This window comes from Megascapheus bottae, chromosome 14 (assembly GCF_031878675.1).
Source record: "Megascapheus bottae isolate mThoBot1 chromosome 14, mThoBot2.hap1, whole genome shotgun sequence".
NCBI lineage: Eukaryota > Metazoa > Chordata > Mammalia > Rodentia > Geomyidae > Megascapheus > Megascapheus bottae.
In genome coordinates, this window is record NC_143522.1 from 52243846 (window position 1) to 52267399 (window position 23554).

At 44.8% G+C, this 23554-nt stretch overlaps 1 protein-coding gene across 1 annotated transcript in view; it reads right to left on the minus strand.

Annotated features, from left to right (window-relative positions):
* The window catches only part of Slc7a7 (solute carrier family 7 member 7), a 42085-nt gene that overhangs the window by 15335 nt on the left and 3196 nt on the right, over positions 1 to 23554 (minus strand). Inside the window, exon 2 of the mRNA XM_090345217.1 lies at positions 19356 to 19896. Within this exon, the coding sequence (XP_090201343.1) occupies positions 19356 to 19854 (499 nt within the window). The 5' untranslated portion in view covers positions 19855 to 19896. The remainder of the gene's footprint in view (positions 1 to 19355; positions 19897 to 23554) is intronic.

Consider the following 23554-nt stretch of genomic DNA (forward strand, 5'->3'; position numbering starts at 1 on the left):
TGCTGATCCTGGGGCTTGAACTCTGGGCCTAGGCATTGTCCCTTAGCTTTTGTGCTCACGGCTAACTCCCACTTGAGTGGTAGCTCCACCATGTACAGCATTTTTTATGTGTTTGGTTTTAATTGGAGATAGTATCGTGGACTTTTCTACTTGGGCCGTTTTCTACTGTGATCCCCAGATCTTAGCCTCCTGAGTATTTTTTCTTTTTTTCATATATTTTTATTGCAATTAATAGAAGGGTTACATTATATTCACCAGACAGAAGGTGCATTACTTCACAAACATTGATACCCTTTCTCATGTCTTGATCTGAGTATTTTTTTAAAAGGAAAAATTTAGCTCTTCTTTCCATTAATCTAGAGCTTCTGTCCACAATTTCCAGCCAACAGTCTTGGGCTTCTCTGGGGCTGCAGAGAATCAAGCCCCTCCAACTGGTGCTCCATTTTTTAAAAATTGGTTATGGGGCCTGAACTCTGAGCCTGGGTGCTGTCCCTGAGCTCTTCAGCTCAAGGCTAGCCCTCTAGCACTCTACTACTTTGAACCACAGCACCACATCCGATTTTCTGGTGGTTAGTTGGAGATAAGAGTCTCATGAACTTTTGTGCCTGGGCTTTGAACCTCAATCCTCAGATCTCAGCCTTCTGAGTAGCTAGGATTATACTAGGCACCCAACCTGGTGCTCTTTCCTAGCACAGACTATTCCATCTGCCCTCCTTTAGGATAAAGGCTCACTTTCTTCAATACTTTGTGAGGCAAATATGGCTTCTCCACCACTCACCATCCCTGACTCATCTCGGCATTCACCCCGGGCCCCACTCAGAGAGATGAACTCGCTTACACAGAAACCTCAACGCTGTGGACTGCAGAGTTTCACTCTGAGCTCACTAACTACAACACCTTTTCTTCCCACCTCAAACTGATGAGCTCGTCCTTGCTCACTTCCTTCTGATTCAACCTAGCCTCAAACTCTCCATCCTCCTCAAGTCTCTGGGTTGCTGGAATGGCAGGACCAGTTCCCAATTTCTTCTTCCTTTTTATTTTACTTTATTTTTTTTTTTTGATGCTAGTACTGGGGCTTTAACTCAGGCCTTGCACTGTCACTTGGATCTTTCTTGTTTGTTGTTGTTGTTGGTCCTGGGTGTTGAACTCTGGGCCTGGGCATTGTCTCTGAGCTCTTCAGCTCAAGGCTACCGCCCTACCCCCTGAGCTTCAGTGCCACTTCCAGCTTTCTGGTGGTTAATTGGAGATAAGAGCCTCACACACTTTTGTGCCTGGGCTGAATTTGAACTGCAATCCTTGGATCTGAGTCTCCCAAGTAGCTGGGATTACAGTCCTGAGCCTCCGTACCTAGCTTCACTTGGATTTTTTCTGCTCAAGTCTAGTATTCTTACCATTTAAGCCATACCTCCACTTTTGGCCTTTAGCTGGTTTATTGGAGCTAAGACTCTAGCTTCAAACCTACATCCTCAGATCTCAGCCTCATGAGAAGTACAGGTGTGAGCCACCAGCACCCAACTCCGGTGCCAATTTCTTGATAGGGGCTTTGGCGACCACCCACATGTGTTTACTTGGTGACAATTCACAGAAATCATACTTGAGACGTATGTACTAATCTTTCTGTACTAGTCTTTCTGTACTTTATGCTATGTGAGTAGCAGAGGTCAGGAGGATTGTAGGCCAGCCTACATAAGAAGTACGAAAAGATGGGTGTAGTGTGTCCCAATATCCCAAATGTATAGGATGGCTCCAGTCTAGGCCAGCAAAAAAGCAGGACCTTGACGCTGGTGCCAGGGTCTGATGCCTAGCATCCTAACTATTCAGGAGGCTAAGATCTGAGGCTCACACTTGGAAGCCAGCCTGGGCAAGAAAGCCTGTGTAATTATCTTTCCAATAACTACAAAAATAAGCCATAAGTAGAGCTATAGCCCAAAGTGATAGAGCAGTAGCTTTGAGAAGAAAAGCTCAGGATAAACACCTAGGCCCCGAGTTCCAAGTCCTGGGACTGGCACACCAAAAAATAAAATAAAATAAAATAAAGCAAGACCCTATCTCAGAACTAGCCAGAGCAAAGAAGGTTAAAAGCATGATTCAAATGGTAGAATGCCAATTTAGCAAACACAATGATTTGAGTTCAAACCCCAGTACAACTAAAAAAAAAAAAAGTAATGAAAACTGAATCCAAAAATGAAGTTAGTTTAGTATAACTTGGTTTAGTGATTACAACAGTGATCTTCCTTTCTTCTCTTCATACTTCGCTAAATAGAGGAGGATGATACTAGTTATATAGGCTAACCATTCTTTTTCTCCCTGTCATGAGCTGAGATATGAACTGAGGGCCTCACACTCTCACTTGCCTTGTTTACTCAAAACTGGTGCTCTATCCCTTGAGCCACAGTTCTACTTCCAGTATCTGTTGGTTAATTGGAGATAACAGTCTCAGACTTTTCTTTCCAGGCTGGCTTCATACCACAATTCTTCTATATCAACCTCTACCATACCTAGGATTACAGGTGTGAGCCTATAGACTAACCAGTCTTTGCCAACAGTTTAGAATTTAGAAAAGAATGGACTACAAAGTTATCAGTCCAGCATGTTGAGAAACCACCTTTTTCAGAAGGCTGTTAGCTGTGGCTGATGTAACAATCTTCCCCCCTCCCACAACATGTCCACATGCAAAAGCCTGCAATGCATGAGCCATTCACTAGGGAGAATGAAGGCTGCAGACAGAATGGAGGTTGCTAGAGGCCCCTGGCCTTCAACTAGAGAGGGTCTGATGTAACCACAAAAGACCTCCAAAGACGGAAGGCAAGTCAGGCGCTAGTAGCTCACTTCTGTAATCCTAGCGAGATTTCAGACAGCTGAAATCCAAGCACTGCAGTTCAAGTCAGCCTGGGCAAGAAGAAACTCTTATCTCCAATTAATAACCAAAGAGACAGAAATAGGGCTGAGAATGTGGCCTAGTGGTAGAGTGCTTGCCTAGCAGCATGAAGCCTTGGGTTCAATTCCTCAGTACACAGAAAAAGCCAGAAGTGGTACTGTGGCTCAAGTGGGAGAATGCCAGCCGTAAGCAAAAGAAGCTCAGGGACAGTACCCAGGCCCTGAGTTCAAGCCCCAGGACTGGGAGGGTGGAGAGAGAGACAAAAGTAAAAGTATGGCTCAAATAGTAGAGTACTGATCTTGAGAGGGAAAAAAAATCTTCAGGCCCTGAGTTCAAGCCCCAAGAAGAGATGGGGTGGGGGAGAGAGAGAGGAAGGGGAGAGAGGGGAGAGAGAGAGACAAAAAGGGAAGAAAGAGGGGAGAGGGAGAGAGAGAGAAGGCAAAGGAGAGGGAAGGGAAGGGAGAGGGAATGGATAAAGAGAGAAAAGAGAAAAGAAAGAAGGAAGGAAAGAGGGAAGGAAAGGAGAGAAAGAGGTAAGAGGCAAACAACAATGTCAAAGTAGAAGCTATGTGAAAGATTCTACCAGCTACTACTGGTTTTAAAAATAGAAGAAATGAGGGGCCGGGAGTTTGGCCTAGTGGTAGAGTGCTTGCCTAGCATATACAAAGCCAAGGGTTCGACTGCTCAGTATCACATACACAGAAAAAGCCAGAAGTGTAGTACTGTGGCTCAAATGGTAGAGTGCTAGCCTTGAGCAGAAAATGTCCAAGGACAGTGCCCAGGCCCTGAGTTCAAGACCCAGGACTGACCCCCCCCAACAAAAAAAAAATCCTCAGAATCAGCAACAGTGTCATGGCTCCCCCAGAGGTTCTGACTGAGGATATGTGAAACAGGGACTCCCAGATGGTCAGATGCTGGCCTGCTTTGGGGCCATCACCTGGGCTACTCACCTCAGGGAATAATCTCTTACAGAGAGCATCTGGGGCCAGCACAAGCCCACGCCCTCCCCTTATCTCACAGCTACTCTCCCTTGGCTGCACATTACATCATCACTGGACATGTTGTCAGGAAATTCAGTGCTCACATTGTTCCCCAAGGGGAGACACAGACGCCTGCGGGAAAGCATTGACACACAGCCAAAGCGCCCCAGGTAATCCTCAAGTATGGTGAGAATTGAGAACTGTTCTCCCTCAGTGACACAAGCTCCTATTATTTCTCAGCATGAATTTTTTTTTCTGCTTGCTTAATTCGCATTTTCCAAGGCAGCATCTTTGCTCCTGGTGGTTCGAGGGCACTCAGCCAGAGTGGGATGATACAGATTCGGGGGTCTTGTTTTAAAGCTCCCTAGGTGATTCCAATGTACCACCAGAATTAAGATCTACTATCCCAGCCTGGCACCAGTGGCTCACACCTGTGATCCTAGCTACTCAGGAGACTGAGATCAGAGAATTCTCATGAAAACCTGTGACATCTTCAATTAACTGCCAGAAAAGCTGAAATGGCCCAGTGGCTCAGGTAGTAGAGTGCTAACCTTGAGCTAAAGAGCTCAGGACAGGGGCCAGGAGGTTGGCCTAGTGGTAGAGTGCTTGCCTAGCATGCACAAAGACCCGGGTTTAATTCCTCAGTACCACATACATAGAAAAAAGCCAGAAGTGGTGCTGTGGCTGAAGTGGTAGAGCTCTAGCCTTGAGAAAACCCAAGGACAGTGCTTAGGCCCTGAACCCAATAAAAAATAAATAGATAGATAAATAGCTCAGGACAGTGCCCAGGCACAGAGTTCAAGCCCCATGACCAACCAAAATAAGCTCTACTATCCACAGACCTTCCTTCAACCTCTGCCTTCTTCTGAAGCAGAGAGAAAGAGAACAGAGGATGGAAAGACAAAGAGCGATTTCCCAAGAGCCATTAAGAGTACTGGGACTTGAGCTGGGTGCGGTGGCTCCCACTTGTAATCCTAGCCATTGAGGAGGCTGAGATCTGAGGATCGAGGTTCAAAGCCAGTCCAGGGAACTAAAGGCCATGAGACTTTTATCTCCAGTTAACCACTATAAAACCAGAAGTGGCACTGTAGTTCAAGGGGTATGGCAGTAGCCTTGAGCTAAAGAGCTCAGGGACAGCACCCAGGCTCAGAGTTCAAGCCCCACAACCAACTCAAAAAGAAAGAAAGAGAGAAAGAGAGAGTACTGAGACTTGAACTCTGGACCTCACACTGTCCCTAAGCTTTTTTACTCAAGGCTGGACCTCTATCACTTAAGCAACATCTCCACTTCCAGCTTTTTGGTGGTTAACTGGATAGGAGCCTCTCAGATTAGTCTGCTCCAACTGGTTTCAAACTGAGATCCTCCGATCTTAGCCTTTGCAGTAGCTAGGATTAAGGTGTAAGCCACCAGTGCCCAACCCCAAGGGCCTTGAGGATCAAATCAGAACACAGTTCTACCTATGAGGAATCTGTCTCAAATTCACATGGACCCCACACTAGAAAGACCCCAAGGATCTGATGCTAAGGTGACCATGGGACATAATTTTCAACCTGGCTCCATGACAGCTCTTAGGGAAAATCTTTCTGAGAAAAGTAACTGACTTCCAAGCAGAAGGTTCAAAGGGCAAAAGTCAGGTAGGAGGCTCACATAAGGCTGTTCCACCTAATTAGCCCTGAGTGTATGAGGTCAGTCGTTCTGGTCAGGAAAAGTTGTCTGAGGACATGTGGTCAAAGCTTTCAGACAAATCCACAGAGATCCGAAGTCCTTTCCAGTCTTTCTAGCAGACGCGGGGTACGTTGCCCTCCCCTCAGCCATCCACGACTATCCTATGATCCACAAGTATAATACACTCTCCAGCCAAGCAAATCTGGAACCTTGAGCTGGGAAGAAGTGTTAGGCAGAGCTGGAATTCTGGACACCTACTCCTGATGCTGCCAAGAGAAAAGTTCCATTGTCTCTTAAAAAGCAGAAAGAAAAATCTTTTTATTTCTAATCTTGGAGCTACTGTAAAATCAAAATGGCTTCTGTGTGTGCTTCTGTGTTTAACTGTGTGTGAGAGTAAGTGACAGTCCTGGGGCTTGAACTCAAGGCCTGGGCACTGTCCGTGAACATTTTTGCTCAAGGCTGGTGTTCTAAGCGCTGGAACCACCATTGTTACTTCTGGCTTTGGGTGGTTAACTGAAGATAACAACCTCACAGGCTTTCCTGCCAGGGCTGGCTTCAAATCATGATCTTCACATCTCAGCCTCCTGAGTAGTTAGTATTTTAGAGGTGAGCCACCAGCACACCGCCAACAGGGCTTTTAAGTTATCCAAAGATAGAATAAGTAAAGAAATTGGTACTGGAGTATGAACTCAGGGATTCACATTTATTAGATAGGTACTTACCAATTAAATTACACCCTTTTCTTTGACTTTAGTTCTTTTTCAGGCAGTCTCTCCTCTAACCCCCAATCTAACCTCAGACCTGGATTCTTCTACCTGTAACCTCCTGACTAGCTGGGATGAAAGATATAAGCCAATGCTTATGTAAGCCAATGCTTATAATAATTATAATTATATAATTACTTTCCTAGGCCAGGGGCATGTGTGTGTGTGTGTATGTGTGGTATATACATATATATCTATGAATGTCATTGTAGTAGATATTATTTTTAATTTTTTCTTTATATTTTATTATTTATCAATATCCAACAATTTCCTTAAAATAACTATATTTAAATTTGACACAATGATTATGTCAAATAAAGCCCTGACTTTTCAACTAGGAGATACTATATTTGACAGTTATGTGCCAGGCCACTTACATATTTATGTGCATCTTCTAATTTAAGCGGACAGAGTGAATTTCATCATGTTGGTCCTCCAACTGAGAAAACCGAGGTCCCTGGACCAGCTCCGTAACTTACGCCCATTTCTCCATACCACATACCACATTAAAAAATAGGACTGTCTCCTTTGAATCGTGACAGCAATTCCACCTGCAGTGACCTGGAGCTCTACAAAGCCTTTGGGAAGAAGAGCAATCATTTCTAGCACCCTGCACTTGGACAGGACAGCAAAATTCCTTGAGAACTCAGAATTCATTCTTCCATTTATTTAACAAGCATCTATCTAGCACTCATTGTTTTCAGTCCCTGTTCAGACCTGAGTTTAAGATACAGACCTCAACATTCATAGAAAAATGAATAATTAGAAGAAATAGTATTATGATGAAATTACCTCTGGAGTCTTATTCATCCAGTCTGGGGGAATAAAGAGCACCCAGGTGAACGGCTTACCTAGACTGTAGAGAGGCCAGTGCTGGTGTAGGAAATGGGGGTGGGTGGAGGTGGGGGTGGAGAACAGGCAGTATTTCTGGATGAAAAGGTAGCATGTGATTACCCTGACAGTGAAATCAGTGGTGAGTGAAGTCATCTGCTCATACAAAGAAACTTACTTAAGCAAAAAACGTCTGAATGATTTCATGTTCTACCAGCAATACTAACTAGCTCAACCCTAAAACAGTGATAAGGGCACCAGAAGTTCATGCCTGTAATCCTAGCTACTCAAGAGGCTGAGATCTAAGGATCCAGGTTTGAAGTCAGCATGGGCAGACAAATCTGAGAGATTTTTTTTTTTTTTTTTTTTTGCCAGTCCTGGGCTTGAGCTCAGGGCCTGAGCACTGTCCTTGGACTTTCTCAAGTCTAGAGCTCTACCACTTGAGCCTCAGCACCACTTCTGGCTTTTTAGTATGTATGTGGTACCAAGGAATCGAACCCGGGTCTTCGCGCATGCTAGGCAAGCACTTTAACCACTAGGCCAAACTCCCAGCCCATCTCAGAGATTCTTATCGCAAATAAAACAGCCAGAAGCAGAGGTGTGGTTCAGGTGATAGAGCACTGGCCTTTTGGCTCCTGAGTTTAAGCCCCCGTACCAACACCGAAAAATAAATACAATACAATTCTACCCCCACGGTCTTGAAATTTCACTATTTGAGGAGAAAGCCCACATAGAAAGGCCTAATGGTAGAGCGCTTGCCTAGCATGCACGAAGACCAGGGTTCGATTCCTCAGTTAACACATACATAGAAAAAAGCCGGAACTGGTACTGTGACTCAAGTGGTAGAGCTCTAGCCTTGAGAAAGCCCAAGGACAATGCTCAGGCCCTGAGTTTAAGCCAGGCCTGGAAATTATATATATATGTGTGTGTATATGGAGAGATTCAATTAGCCGGGTGTGGTGGTTCATGCCTGTAATCCTAGCTACTCAGGAGGCTAAGATCTGAGGATCGTGGTTCAAAGCCAGCCCAGGCACTAAAGAACACTAAAGAACGTGAGATTCTAATCTCCAATTAATCACCAGAAAACCAGAAGTGGTGCTGTGGCTCAAGGGGTAGGGTGGTAGCTTTGAACCGAAGAGCTCAGGGACAATGCCCAGGCCCATATGACCCATAAAAAGAAAAGAAAAGGCCTAGTGTCTCCCTGTTAACAAAGACACTATACACAAATTGCATTCAGTCCATGTACTGCTTAGCCTCTTAACAGATTAAACCCTTCCTTATTCACGCCTTCTTAACACTCTTCCATGAGTTCCTCCTTCTCTACATATTCTTCCCTAAGCTTCTTCACCGCCCCTTTCTACAGCCTGGCCCAAAGTCCTCTCATTTGCCTGTGTGGTTTTAGTTAGGATATGATTCGTAAAAGCGCATTACCAGCCAATCATCATGATTCCAGAAGATATGAATATTCAAACACCACATGGATGTGTCAGTAGGCATATCAAACCACATTCAAACCTACTGCTCCTCCAGCTTCCTCCTACGTCACCATGGTAATTCCTTTACCTAAGTATTAGCCTCAGCTCATATCTAATCATGACTACTTCAAGTTACCACCAGCTATCTAAAATCACAAATTCTAAATCCCAAATCCCAAATGTCCCTCTTCTGACTTAAAAGTCTTAAAGAGGCCAAATGCTGGTGGCTCGTGACTATAATTATAGCTACTCAGGAGGTTCCCAGGTTCCCAGGTTCCCAGTTCAAAGCTAGCCCAGGCAGAAAATAAGTTCAAAAGACTTCAATTTTGTTTATTTTACCGAAGCACAAACTCAGGAGTGGACACAGCCCCTTAACTTTTCCCACAAGGATGGTTGTGCCACTTGAATCACATCTCTACTTCTGGTTTGTTGGTGGTTAATTGAAGGTAAGAGGCTCATAGAATTTCCTGGCCCAGCTAGCTCTGAACCTTGATCCTCAGATCTCAGCCTCCTGAAGTAGTGAGGACTACAGGCATGAGACACTATCATCCTGCGCAAGGAATCTTGAATGCTATGCTTCATAGAACTCGTATTTGGTGAAATGGTTTCTCCTTTGCTCTGATTCCATGTCCAAATGACTTAAATTTCTCAGACTCTATGGTATCAGAAAGGGGATGTTTTAGCCAGGCACTGGTGGCTTACAACTATAATCCTAGCTACTCAGGAGGCTGAGATATGAGGATTGTGGTTTAAAGCCAGCCTGGGCATTAAAGTTCATGAGACTCTTATCTCCAATTAACCACCAGAAAACTAGAAGTGGTGCTGTGGCTGAAGGGGTAGGGTGGGTAGCTTTGAGCCGAAGAGCTCAGGGACAATGCCCAGACCCAGAGTTCAAGCCCCACAACAAAGAGAGAGAGAGAGAGAAAGAGAAAGAGAGAGAGAGAGAGAGAGAGAGAGAGAGAGAGAGAGAGAGAGAGAGAGAGAGAGAGAGAGAGGAGGAAGGAGAGAGAGGGGGGAGAGAAGAGAGGGAGAGAAGAGAGAGAAGAAAGAGAAAGGAGAAGGAAGGAAGGAGGGAGGGAAGGAGGGAAGAAAAATGCTTTGAACAGTGTATTCTGGTCATTAGAAATTTACACATGTAAGCCAGGTGCCAGTGGCTCATGCCTGTAATCTTAGCTATTCAGGAAGCAAAGAAGAACACAATTCAAAGCAGCTGGGATGGAAAGTCTTTGAAAGTCCATTTCCAAAGTAACCATCAAGAAGCAGTGCTGGCTCAAGTGACAGAATGCCAGCCATGAGCATACAAGTCAAGTGAGAGTTCAAAGCCCTGACTTTAAGCCTTGGTACCCGCAGAAAAAAAAAAATGAGAATATGCCACTGTTGTACACTAATAAACTGTCACTACTGTAACTAGGGTTGCAGGTGTGAGCCACCGGCACCTGGCTAGGCCTTCACTTTTTAACTCAACTCACCCTCTATCACTAGAGCCACCATTCTACTTTTGGCTTTTTGCTGGTTTCCCAGACTTTGTCCAAGCTAGTCCTGAATTGCAATCCTCAGATAGTCTCCTGAGTAGCTAGGATTATAGGTTTATAAGCCACAACACTCAGCCTCTGAATTTCTTATTTTAATGAATGTGACTGCCAAAAAAATGACCTAACTCTAGGACAAGCCCAGATGTTTTCTCTCACTCAGCCCATGCCCCCAATTTCAGGTTATTTTTGATAGTGGTCTCATCCACACACATCCCTCCCCAGCTAGCTAGGTGTAAAGCCTTAGTTTCACCCCTGAGAACTCCTCTACCTCCATATACCAAATTCCCACAAATTGCATGTTGTAACTCCTTTCTATCTGTCCTCACACCACTGTCCCTAAGGCCTCTCCACAGACCTTCATCTTCCTTGCCATGGACTCAGGTTTCCCATCCCTGAACAAGTCTGTTTCTTGCTCTTTCCAAAAGCACTCTCCAAGTTGTCACCAGATTTCTCCTTCAAAGCAATTCTGGTTATGTCAGAGCCTACCACACCATTCACCCCCACTGCCCTGTAAACTCAACAGTCTTCCTCACCTTCAAGAGCAAGTCTTGGTGTCTCTGTCTCTCCTTAAAGAGTACCCACAGGCTGGGCGCCTAGGCCCAGTTCAAGCTCCATGACCCACCAAAAAAAAAAACAAAACCAGACTACCCACAGTCTGTTATGATGCACCCCTTCCTCTCTGCTTGTCTGTCTGCCTTTTGTCTGCTTGCTTGCTTAACCAATAAAACAACTCAAAACCAAAAGAAAAGGGGGGGTGGCCTGAGAGGGTGGCCTAGTGGTATAGAGTGCTTGCCTAGCATACATGAAATCCTAGGTTCAATTCCTCAGTACCACATAAACAGAAAAAGTCAGAAGTGGTGCTATGGCTCAAATGGTAGAATGCTGCTAGCCTTGAGCACAAAAAGGCTCAGAGACAGTGCCCAAGCTCTGAGCTCAAGCCCCAGGACTGGCCTTTTTCATCCTAGCCATTTTTTTCTTTTTTGTTTTTTTTCTTTTCCAATCCTAGGGCTTTCGGTACTGTCTATCCTTGAGCTTCTTTTGCTCAAGGCTAGCAGTCTACCAGTTGAGCCACATGGCCACTTCTGGATTTTTCTCTTTTTTTTTTTTTTTTTTGCATTTTTTATTGTAATTAGTAAAAGGGTTACATGATATTTGCCAGATAGAAGGTGCATTAATTCACGTACACTGATACCCTTTCACATGTCTTGGTACCCATTTCCCTCCCCCCCCCACACCCCCCACCCGTCTTGGTTTTCCCCCCTTCCCTATCAAATTTCAAATAACCAAATACAAATAAATTCAATATATCAGATAACAAAGTGAGATACTATAACAATATGAGATAACCAAAGGACAGCAAAGGAGATGAGAGACAACATAGTACATTAAGGACAACAATCATTGTTATATGGCTTTTGTTTCGATATCCTGGAGGTCCTTTCAATTAGCTTCATACTATATGGCCTTATGTATCAAGATTTTGCTCTATTGCAGATCTCTGCTAGTAGAGCCCAAGGATTTTTCTCTTTATGTAGTACTGAGGAATTGAACCCAGGGCTTTATGCTTGCTAAGCAAGTACTCTACCACTAAGCCACATTCCCAGCCCAATATCCTGAATTTCCTGGCACCTCTCCTGGCCCACATTCCATCCATACCAACTGTCTAGATTCTTCAGGGAATCTAGAACACCCTGTGCCTTTTGTGCCTCTGCATTTTTTTTTACTGTTTTAGTTTTTATTTTTAGTATCTTTGCTTCTATTTTTTTTTTTAGTTTAGTTTTTAAATTTTGCCAGGGTGAGGTACAAAGGGGTTACAGTTACCTATGTAAGGTAGTGAGTATATGCCTCTATATTTTTGTATACACAGTTCTTTCTGGGAGAACTGTCCTAGAAGACTGCTACATATCTTTTCAAAATCCAGTTCAGACATCATATTTTTTGTAATGTCTTCCTAAGCTAGCTTTCTCGCTAAAATAATGTGTCAGATATGGTCAAGGCTTGAAAAAGGAGGATCATACACTTGAAGCCAGACTCAGATACATGTTTTAGCTCAAAAGCAAAAAATAATAGCTGGTCATCAGTGGCTCACACCTGTAATTCTAGCTACTCCGGAGGCTAAGATCTGAGGATCAAGATAAACACATCAAGTGACCTTTATCTCCAGTTAACCAACAAAAATCCGTAAGTGGAGGTGTTGCTCAACTGGCAGAGCACCAGCCTTGAGGGGGAAAAAAGCCAAGTGAAAGCTTGGGACCCTGAATTCAAGGCAGGAAGGCAGGAAGGCAGGAAGGCAGGAAGGCAGGAAGGCAGGAAGGAAGGAAAGAAGGAAGGAAGGAAGGAAGGAAGGAAAGAAAGAAGGAAGGAAGGAAGGGCTCTAATCACTCCTATGATTCCTCTGCCATCATACTTACTATGTTGTGTGACAACTGTGTGTTAACATATCTTTCGTGTGACAACTGTTTGTTAATGTATCTTTCACTCTACCAGACAATGATTTATTGAATGGAAAAGACTATACATTATTCTTGTTTGCCTGCACAAAGTAAAATATATGTACTGTGTCCTAAGTAAATATTTCCTTTTATTTCTAAAGCAGAAAGTCCTCACAGGTCAGTACCTGACTTGGCGAAGGGCTTGTTAAAGAGCAACTGAAGGACTAAGCCATGAATCATGTCACTAAATTCTCACAATCTGGGTTGCCCTTCGAACCTTCTTCCAGATCTCTACATTCATCTGAAATCATCACAGAGAACAAAGTCCAAATATTACCCATGAGCTGACACCTCACTTATCTAGCCACCACTACTCAGGAGAAAGCTAAGCAGCAGGAAAATAAGAAGGTTTATAAGTAGCCAAGAATGAGAACATTTTTTTTCGCCAGTCCAGGGGCTTGAACTCATGGCCTGAGCACTGTCCTTGGGCTTTTTCCTCAGGGCTAGCACTCTGCCACTTGAGCCACAGCACCATTTCTAGCTTTTTCTATGTATGTGGTACCGAGGAATCGAACCCGGGTCTTCATGCATGCTAGGCAAGCACTTTAACCACTAGGCCAAACTCCCGGCCCCATGATAGCAATTTTAAACGTAATTATCAATACCAAGATAGACAATCCTAGCTACTCAGAAGACAGAGATCTGAGATCTTAGGATCACAGTTTGAAGGCATCCAGGCAGAAAAGTCCAGAAAATGAAGACTCTTGTCTCTAACCAGCAAAAAGCCAGAAGTGAAGCTCTGGCTCAAATGGTAGAGTGCCAGCTTTGGGCAAAAAGCCAAGCAAGAGTGCAAAGCCCTGAGTTCAAGTCCCATTACAGCAGCAAAATAATAATAATAACAATAATGATAATACCACCATACAGTTGAATGAAGATATATGGTTCTTAGCAAATCTTTTTTTTTTTAACTTTTTTTTTTTTTTTGCCAGTTATGGGGCTTGAACTCAGAGACTGAGCACTGTCCTTAGGCATTCTCAAGGCTAGATCTCTACCATTTGAGCCATAGCACCACTTCTGGGTTTTCCTATATATGTGGTACTGAGAATCGAACCCAGGTCTTCATGCATGCTAGGCAAGCACTTTTCCCATTAGGACAAACTCCCGGCCCAGCAAATCTTTGGGACTGAGTCTTCCTTTGTTATCCAGGCTGGTCTCAAATTCATAGAGTCAAGAGATCCTTCTGTCCTAACTGCCAAAGTACCAGAAACTTTAGGTGCATACCATGGCATCTGGCTTCCTTGAATTCTCATAGTAGAAGCTTGGAAAAGTCAGTGCACCATACACGAGATCACACAGATATTAGGGACAGCTTCAAAAAGAGTTTGGTACACTTTTCACTCTTTAAGAATTGCCACAAATGTTATCTCAAATGTACACCTTAAATCCACAGGTTACACCACTGAGTCAGCTCTTCAGATCTGTTAGAGCAGAGGCTGCTTTGCTTGTGTTCTTACAAAGGTGTATACTGTATGCGTATATATACATAGATATGAAAGTGTCTCAGTATATTTCTATTTCAAAATTAGAAGCAGGGCTGGGCAAGATGGCTCACATCTATAATCCTAGCTACTCAAAAGGCTAAGATCTAAGGATCATGGTTCAAAGCCCACAGGAGCACTAAAGTCTGTGAGACTTCTATCTCCAATAAACTACCAGAAAACTGGAAGTGGTGCTGTGGCTCAAGGGGTAGGGCAGTAGCCTTGAGCTAAAGAGCTCAGGGACAAAGCCCAGGCCAGAGTTCAAGCCCCACGACAATAATAATAATAATAATAATAATAGGAGGAGGAGGAGGCGGCGGCAGTAGCAGCAGCAACAGCAGCAGCAGCAGCAGCAGCAGAAATCTAAAGAGGAATAACTAGTAGAGGTAGGCACAGCTGCCAGAGATGACACAAATGGAAACTAGAAAAGAAGAAAACCTAAGAAACTAACGTCAGGCCAGCAGTCTGAGGCCACTGAAAAAGGAAACATTCGTTCTTCCCCTAGTGGCCCGGGAAGACCCCAGACATACAAGAATTGAAATGTCCCAGGGTAACACTGAGTCACGAAAAGAAATGTCAAATTACAAGGCAAGAAAACACATTGTTGGTCTCAGAGATGTCAGGCCAGAATCCTGGTACTTATGATGATGCAGCCATTGTGAAAATATTACTTAAATGGAATGATCCTTCTGGCCACAGAAAGGACATAAATTTAGCTTATATCCACATGAGAAAGGGTCTCAAAACTAACAGATTCTAAAATTAGTTCCAGAGGTGAACCATCTACCAAGCTCAACCACGTGATATGAGAAAAATCAGAAGTCACATATAAGACATTGGGGTAAAAAAAAACCCATGTTGCATCACAGGCCGGTGCTTTCCACCCCTCCCTTACTGTTGCCATGCATGACAAACAATCCACACACGGAAATAAGTCTGAGCCATCCTCTGGGACACAGAAAACACAGGAGAACTCACAGAAGACAGCCAGTTGTTTGCATAGCAGTATACACAGGCCTTGGAGAAATTGAGTACATGGAGCAATGGAGACATTGAAAGAGAAAATGACACAAAGTTGATTGAAAAGATTAAATCCAGGGCCCAGAGTTTGGCCTAGTGGTAGAGTGCTTGCCTAGCATGCACGGAAGACCCAGGTTCCATTCCTCAGTACCACATACATAGAAAATAAGCCAGAAGTGGTGCTGAGGCTCAAGTGGTAGAGCTCTAGCCTTGAGAAAGTCCAAGGACAGTGCTCAGGCCCTGAGCTCAAGCCCAGGACTGGCAAAAAAAAAAAGATTAAATCCAGTGAGCAACTGATACAAAATTCCTGCACACTGCACAACAGCTGCTGTTGCCCCTTACACTGGCAGACAGAGTCTATACTCTCTCACAGCTGGAGGATGAGAGGTATCTCTAAAATCCCACAGTCTCCTGTGCTTGGGAAAAAACAAAAGGCAACTTTTCCTTTTCAAGAACAGAGATAATTGAGAGATGGAGACTATGGAAAGTCATCATCTCAGCACCTCCATTATAGCTTTATTCAGATTTTATTTAGGAGATGGAAAAAAAAGAAAAGTCAGGATGTACTGATATGATAGCTTTCAAAACCCAGCCCATAGAAATTTTCATGCTCAAGTGGTAGAGCACTAGCCTTGAGAAAAGTAAAGTACATTATCCAGGCCCTGGCAAAAAAAAAAAAAAAAGTAATTGAAGCCAGGCACCAGTGGCTCACACCTGTAATCCTAGCTACTCAGAAGCTGATATCTAGATCTGAAGATCATGGTTCACAGCCAGCACTGGCACAAAAGTCCATGAGACTTTTTTTTTTTTTTGCCAGTTGTGGGGCTTGAATTCAGGACCTGAGCACTGTCCTTGAACTTTTCTCAAGGCTAGAGCTCTACCCTTGAGCCACAGAACCACTTCCAGCTTTTTTCTATGTATGTGGTGCCGAGGAATCGAACCTAGGTCTTTGTACATGATAGGAAAGCACTCTACCACTAAGTCAAACTCCCGGCCAAAAGTCCATGAAACTCTTATTTCTAATAGACCACCAGAAAACCAGAAGTGGCAATGTGGTTCAAAGTGGTACAGTGCCTTGAGCTGAAGAGCTCAGGGACAGGACCCAGGCCCTGAGTTCAAGCCCCATGACTGGCAAAAAAAAAAAGTGAGATGGAACCAAGTATCAGTGTAATCATAGTTGTAATTTAAGCTATTTACAAAGCAAAGATCTGATGATCAAGGTTTGAATCTAGCGTGGTCAGGAAAGTCCTCGAGACTCGAATTTCCAATTTTAAAAAAAGGGGGGGGGGGGCCAGGAGTATGGCCTAATGGTAGAGTGCTTGCCTAGGATGCACAAAAACTCAGGTTCAATTCCTCGGTACCACATACATAGAAAAAAGCCAGAAATGGTGCTGTGGTTCAAGTGGTAGAGCTCTAGCTTTGAGAAAGTCCAAGGACAGTGCTCAGGTGCTGAGCCCAAGCCCAAGACTGGGGAAAAAAAAAAGCAAGGACTAGGAGTGTAGCCTAGTGGTATAGTATTTGCCTAGCATATGCACAAACCCCTGGGTTCGATTCCTCAGTACCATATACACAGAAAAAACTGGAAGTAGCACTATGACTCAAGTTACAGAGCACTAGCCTTGAGCAAAAAATGTCAAGGAGAGTATGCAGGCCCTGAGTTCAAGCCCCATGAATGACAAAAACAAAGAAAGAAAAAAAAGTAAAGAAAGTCACTTCAACAGTAAACTTATACATAAACTGAAAGTTGAAAGATGGAAGAAGATATACTATGCAAATGGAAGTCAAAATTGAGTAGGAAAAGGTATATTTAGTAAAATAAAACACATCCAATTTAAAAACTGTCGATTGGGCATGCTGGCTCATACCTATTATCCTAACTACGCAGGAGGCAGAGGTCTGAAAATCAAAGTTCAAAGCCTTATCAGATGGACAAATCCAAAAGACTTATCTACAATTAACCACCAAAAACAGAAGTAGAAGTGGAGGTGTGACTCAAGTGGTAGAGCATCAGCCTTGAGCAAAGAATCTATGAAAAAATCAAGAGGCCCTTAGTTCAAGCTCCAACACTATTACACACAAGAAAGAAAAGAAAGGGGGGGAAGGGAGAGGGAGAGTGGCCTAGTGGTAGAGTGTTCGCCTAGCATACATGAAGCACTGGGTTTGATTCCTCAGTACCACATACACAGAAAATGCCAGAAGTGGTGCTGTGGCTCAAGAGTAGAGTGCCCAGATCCTGAGTTCAGCCTCAGGACTCACAAAAAAAGAAAAGAAAGGAATAAGGGAAAGGGGGAGGGACAGAAAGAGGTAGAGACAAAGGTAGAAAGAAAGCCCAAGGATAGCAGTCAGGTCCTGAGTTCAAGCACAGGGACTGGCAAAAAAAAAAAAAGAGAGGTACAGTAGCACTTTATAGTGTCAACCACTTTAGAAGCTGACACAAAAAGAGTACTTGAGCCCAAGAATTCAATACCAGCCTGGCAACATAGAAAACTAAATAAAAGCAGGGTTTTTGAGGCTACAATCTGTAATCCCAGCTACTTAGAAGACTGAGATCTAAGGATCTCAGTGCCTAAGCCAGCTCTTATAGGAAAGTCCATGAGTTTCTTATCTCCAATTAACCATAAAAAGCTGGAAATAAGAGCTGTGCGTGTAATCCTAGCTAGTCAGGAGGCTGAGATCTGAGGATCGAGGTTCAATGCCAGCCCAAGCATGCAAGGCCCAGGCTTTTTTTTTCTTTTTTTTGGTTGGTTGGTTGTAAGGCTTGAACTCTCAGCCTGGACACTGTCTCTTGAGCTCTTCAGCTCAAGGCTACTGAACTACCACTTGAGCCACTGCATCACTTCCAGTTTTCTGGTGGTTAATTGGAGTTATATAAGTCTCATGGACTTTTGTGCCCAGGCTGGCTTTGAACTTTGATCCTCAAGAGCTCAGCCTCCTGAGTAGCTAGGATTACAGACATGAGCCCCAGGTACTGTCCTTTTGACACTTTTTGCTCAAGGCTAGGGCTCTGCCTCTTGAGCCACAGTGACACTTGGGCTTTTCCTATGTACTGAGGAATCAAACCCAGGGCTTTGTGCAGCTAAGTAAGCACTCTACCACTAGGCCACACTCCCAGACCTTATGACACTCTTATCTCCAATTAGTCACCAGGATATGGGAAGTGGCTCTAAGTGACAGAGTGCTAGACTTGAGCTGAAGAGCTCAGGGATAGTGACCAGGCCCAAAGTTCAAGCCCCATAACCCCTACATGCTGGTTGAGAGAAAGCTGAAATCATTTTCTCTAAGAACAAGACAAGTATGCCCTCCTTCACTATTCTTATTCCATATGGGACTAGAAGTCATAGACAGCAATAAGGTAAGAAATAAATAGTATTGTGCTACTACTTAATAAAGATAAATATTTTTAAAATGCATCGAGGGGCCGGGAGCTTGGCCTAGTGGTAGAGTGCTTGCCTAGCATGCACGAAGACTGGGGTTCGATTCCTCAGTACCATATACACAGAAAAGCCGGAAGTGGTGCTGTGGCTCAAGTGGTAGAGCTCTAGTCTTGAGGAAAGATACTCAAACCTCTTAATACAACTATGTAAAGATTAAATAGAGAAAAAAGAAGGAAGGAAAGAAAAAAGGGAGGGAGGTAGAGAAGGAGGGAAAGAGAATTATATAGTCTTATTTTTAGAAAAGATAGACCAAAACTAAGTTCTCTTGATGGAGGGAAATAAGGAAGAGCATACCGGCTGTTCATGATGTATAATATAGGAAGTTGGAAAGAAGGTAAGTTGCGTTTTTTTCTGCTTTTTTTGATTCTGGGGTTGGAATCAAATAGCCTTGTGTGTACAAACACACTACTACTTTACTCTCAGCCATTTTCATTTTTTGCTTTGCCTCTCTCCCCTCAGAACTGCTGGCTGAACTTGAGGCCTGAGGCTTACCATTCTACTACTTGAACCACGCCTTTTGCTTTTATTCCACTTTTTAAAATGCAGTGGATCCTACCTCTGCCTCCAGAGTAGCTGGGATTACAGGCATGCACCACCACTCTCTGCTTCACCTCCTTTCTTACCACTGTGGTTCTGATTTTACACTGGGATAGCATGGTGCTAGGCTAGCACACACTAATTCTACAACAACAAAATGAGGCATGGTTAAAAGCATTCTTTAAGCCATCCTTACTTCCTGTCACACACCCACCACGGCCTCACCCCGCCTTGCTCCCTGCAGCCCCTCCAGCCCCAGCCCTACTTACAGATGCAGGCAGCAGCCAGTAGGCGCCCAGCAGCATAGGGGGCGCCGCAGCTGGGGAAGAGGGGCTGTACCATGTAGTTGGCAAAGGTGATGGCAATGATGGCCTGGCTGGTGGGTTCGATGATGAGCAGGGAGGTCCAGAGGCGGATGAAGGCAAGAAGTCCCCCGAAGGCTTCCAGGATGTAGGCATAGCTGGCCCCCGATTTCTTAATGGTAGTGCCCAGTTCGGCATAACAGAGGGCCCCAAAGACAGAGAAGAGGCCCCCGATAGCCCACACCACCAGAGAGAGGCCAAAGGAGGCACTGTACATGAGTACCCCTTTCGGGGAGACAAAGATGCCCGAGCCAATCATGTTCCCCACTATCAGGCACACGCCATTGAGCAGCGAGATCTCCTTCTTCAGCTTTACCTGCTCCGCCTCGGGTTTAGCCTGATCATCACCCAGAGAGGCACAGGCCTCGTGCTGGGAGGCCACTTCATACTTGGTGCTGTCAACCATGGTGGGAAAGGAAAGTGGTCACCAGCTTCTTGGCATCGCCTTCTAAGGGAGAAAGAGGAGATAAGGTTGGTGGTTTGCAATCCCAGACCAGCTCCCTCTCCACCTGACAGCGGCCAGCATGGGCGGCCCACACTCCACTTCAGAGACCGCTTCCTCTCTACCTCCAAATAGCATCTTCTTCAACTGGCTCATCAACCCCAATTTAACCCGAGCCCCCGTGACTCCACCTGTGATCCCAGCTACTCAGGAGGATTAAGGTTTCAGCCTACCCTACCTGGGCAGGGAAATTCCAGTAATGAGCCAGCAAAAAGCTGGATATGGAAGTGTGACTAAAGGGTACCATGCCAGGCCTGAGTGAGAAAACGAAGGGACCTCATCAAAGCACTGAGACCTGAGTCAAGCCATAACTAAAAGTACAAAGTTTGTGGGGCTGGGAATTTGGCCTAGTGGTAAAAGTGCTTGCCTAACATGCATGAAGACCTGGGTTCGATTCCTTGGTACCACATACATAAGAAAAGCCGAAAGTGGTACCGTGGCTCAAGTGGTAGAGCTCTAGCCTTGGGGAAAGCCCAAGGACAGTGCTCAGTCCTTAGGACTGGCAAAAAGAAGGCCGGGAGTTTGGCCTAGTGGTAGAGTGCTTGCTACCATACACAAAGACCCGGGTTCCATTCTTCAGTACCACATACACAGAAAATAAGCCGGAAGTGGTGCTGAGGCTCAAGTGGTAGAGCTCTAGCCTTGAGAAAGTCCAAGGACAGTGCTCAGGCCCTGAGCTCAAGCCCAGGACTGGCAAAAAAAAAAAAAAAAAAAAAAAAAAAAAAAAGCACAAAGTTTAAAAACAAACAAATTTGGGGCTGGGAATGTGGCTTAATGGTAGAGTGCTTGCTTGGCATGCATGAAGCCCGGGGTTCAATTCCTCAGTGCCGCAGAAACAGAAAAGGCTGGAAGTGGCACTGTGACTCAAGTGGTAGAGTGCTAGTCTTGAGTACAGAGAGGCTCAGGACCAGAGCTAAGGCCCTGAGTTCAAGCCCCAGGACTAGCAAAACAAAAACAAAACAAAACAAACAAACAAAGCCCACACTTGAATCTTAAAGGAAGGTACTTATTCCCTCAAGACAGTATCTCGCCTCACCTCATTAAGTTGCCACTTCCCACCTGATTCAGGGGGGGGTAGTTTGGCAGTTCCCAGGTGTAACTATAGAGGGTTGAGGCCCCCCACCCCCATCCCGTTTCAGCCTCTGTCCTCACCAAAAAGAAAGTCTCATTGTGTGTGTGTGTATGTGTGTGCGCCAGTCCTGGGCTTGAGCTCAGGGCCTGAACACTGTCCTTGGACTTTCTCAAGAAATCAAACCCGGTCTTCGTACATGCTAGGCAAGCATTCTACCACTAGGTCAAACTCCTGGCCCAAGTCTCAAATTTTTTAAGTCTCAAATTTCACTTGTGCTGAGATGTAATATGAAGATTCGATCTTACAAGCAGCTAATCTATGAAATCTCCTCCCCAACGACTCAAGCTTTGACAAGCCTTCAAGGCTTTTAGAAAGCTCCTGCTAGAATCACAACCATCTCCCTACTCAGCAAGCATCCATTAACAGCAGCTGGCATCTTCAATCCTGGCCAAACTCAAGCAACCCTATCTCATCCTGGAAGACGCAGGCTGTTGTTGTTTTTGCTTTTCTTTTCCCAGATACCCATCCCTATAAATAGGATTCCAGGCCTCACACCAGCACAGTTTCCCCAGAAAAGCGTGAGCAAGAGAAAGATAATTGAAATAAGTAGTGAAACCTAGACATGACTGGAAGCAACTGATGAAATCTTTCCATCCCAGAGATGATGCTGAAGCGTCAACACCCAAAACCAAGGAAAGGAAACAGCTGGAAGCCAGGCTGAGCAGGAGAGAGCTGAAGAAAATCAAGTCAGGCAAGTGGAAACATTACAGAGCAAGAACAGCAAAACAGGAACACTGCAAATACTGCAAAACAGCAGAGGTTAGCAAGGGACAGAGGGACACGGAAACAAGCGGGACACACACTCACTCCCCGGCCCTGGATCTCAGCAGGCTTCTACTGCAGTGGTCTCCCAGAACAGTGGTCAGGCTGTTCCTCCTCTCTCCTGGTGGTAAAGGGGAAGGCCAGACAACGGCCTACAGATTTAAGTCAAGAAGGGTGGAGAGCTGGAGCGGACAAAGGAAGGGGTGAGGAAAAGGGAGAGGAGGGTTAAGTAATCGTCTGGGTCCAAAGTTCATGGCCCTTTGCATCTGCGAAGGGGGCAGCACTTGGCTCAGCACTTTCTGTGATAAGAAGGCACTCGTAGGAATCTCCTTTGTCAGCTCAGCTCCAGGACCCAAAGCTCAGCAACAAGGCTAGGAACTGGGTAGTCACCTCTGCAGCCCTTAAAGAAGTTGTGCCCAAGCCAGTTAGCTAGAGACAGAGAGGTGGCACCGACCCTTCTCCGTGTCCTCCATGTCCCCACCCTGGCCTTGATTCTCTCACATTCTAAACAATTAAAAAAAAAAAAAAAAAAAGGCAGGAAGAGTGCAGAATGGGGCCCAGAGGATTATTCACAAGCTGAGTATAGAGGAAGTGTAACTGCAGTTCTATACCCCATGATTGGATGACTGGGTGTTCAGAAACGAGAACTGGGCACACTTCCTCATGCAGAGTGGCTGCCGGTAAACTAGGGCTGCCACCCCAAATTTTTTTGTTGTTTTTTTGTTTTGCCAGTCCTGGGGCTTGAACTCAGGGCCTAGGCACATTTCCTGAGTTTCTTTTGTTCAAGGATTTACCATTTGAGCCACAGCACCACTTCCAGCTTTTTGTTTATGTGGCACTGAGGAATCGAACCCAGGGCTTCATGCATGCTAGGCAAGCACTCTACCACTAAGTCACATTCCCAGCCCTGTCACCCCAAATTCTTTTTTTTTTTTTTTTGGCCAGCTCAAGGCATGGGCACTGTCCTTGGGTTTTCTCAAGGCTAGAGCCCTACCACTTGAGCCATGGCACCAAAGAATTGAGCCCAGGTCTTCGTGCATGTTAGGCAAGCACTCTACCATTAGGTCAAACTCCTGGCCCCATCACCCCAAATTCTAAGCCTCAAGCTACTTCAAAGAAAACAAGATTAAGAAATAAAATGAACCAAGCTGGGTGCAGTGGTCATGCCTATAATCCTAGCTGCTCAGGAAGCTGAGCTCAGGGACAGCGTCCAGGCCAAGTTCAAGCCCCAGGACCCACACAAAAGAAAAAGAAATGAAATGAACCAGCCAACAGTGGGTCACACCTATAATCTTAGTCAGGAGACTGAGATCTGAAGATCCTAATTCAAAACCAGCCAGAGAAGAAAAATATGTGAGACCCCTTAATTATCTAGCAAAAAAGCAAGATGTGGATCTGTTTAAGTGGTAGAGCTAGTGCATGCATGCGCAGACATGCAGCCAGGCAGACAGACAGACACACACACACACATATACACGTGTATACACACACACACACACACACACACACACACACACACACGAAGTGGAGCTGTGGCTCAAAGTAGTAGGTCACTAGCTTTGAGCAAAAAGTCTCAGGGACAGTACTCAGAGACAGTACTCAGGCCTTCAGTTCAAGCCCCATGACCAACAAAAATAAAATAAATGCAGGTCTCCATCCATACATACAGAGAGAAAGAAAATACAGAGAGAAAGGGAAGAGGGAGGAGGA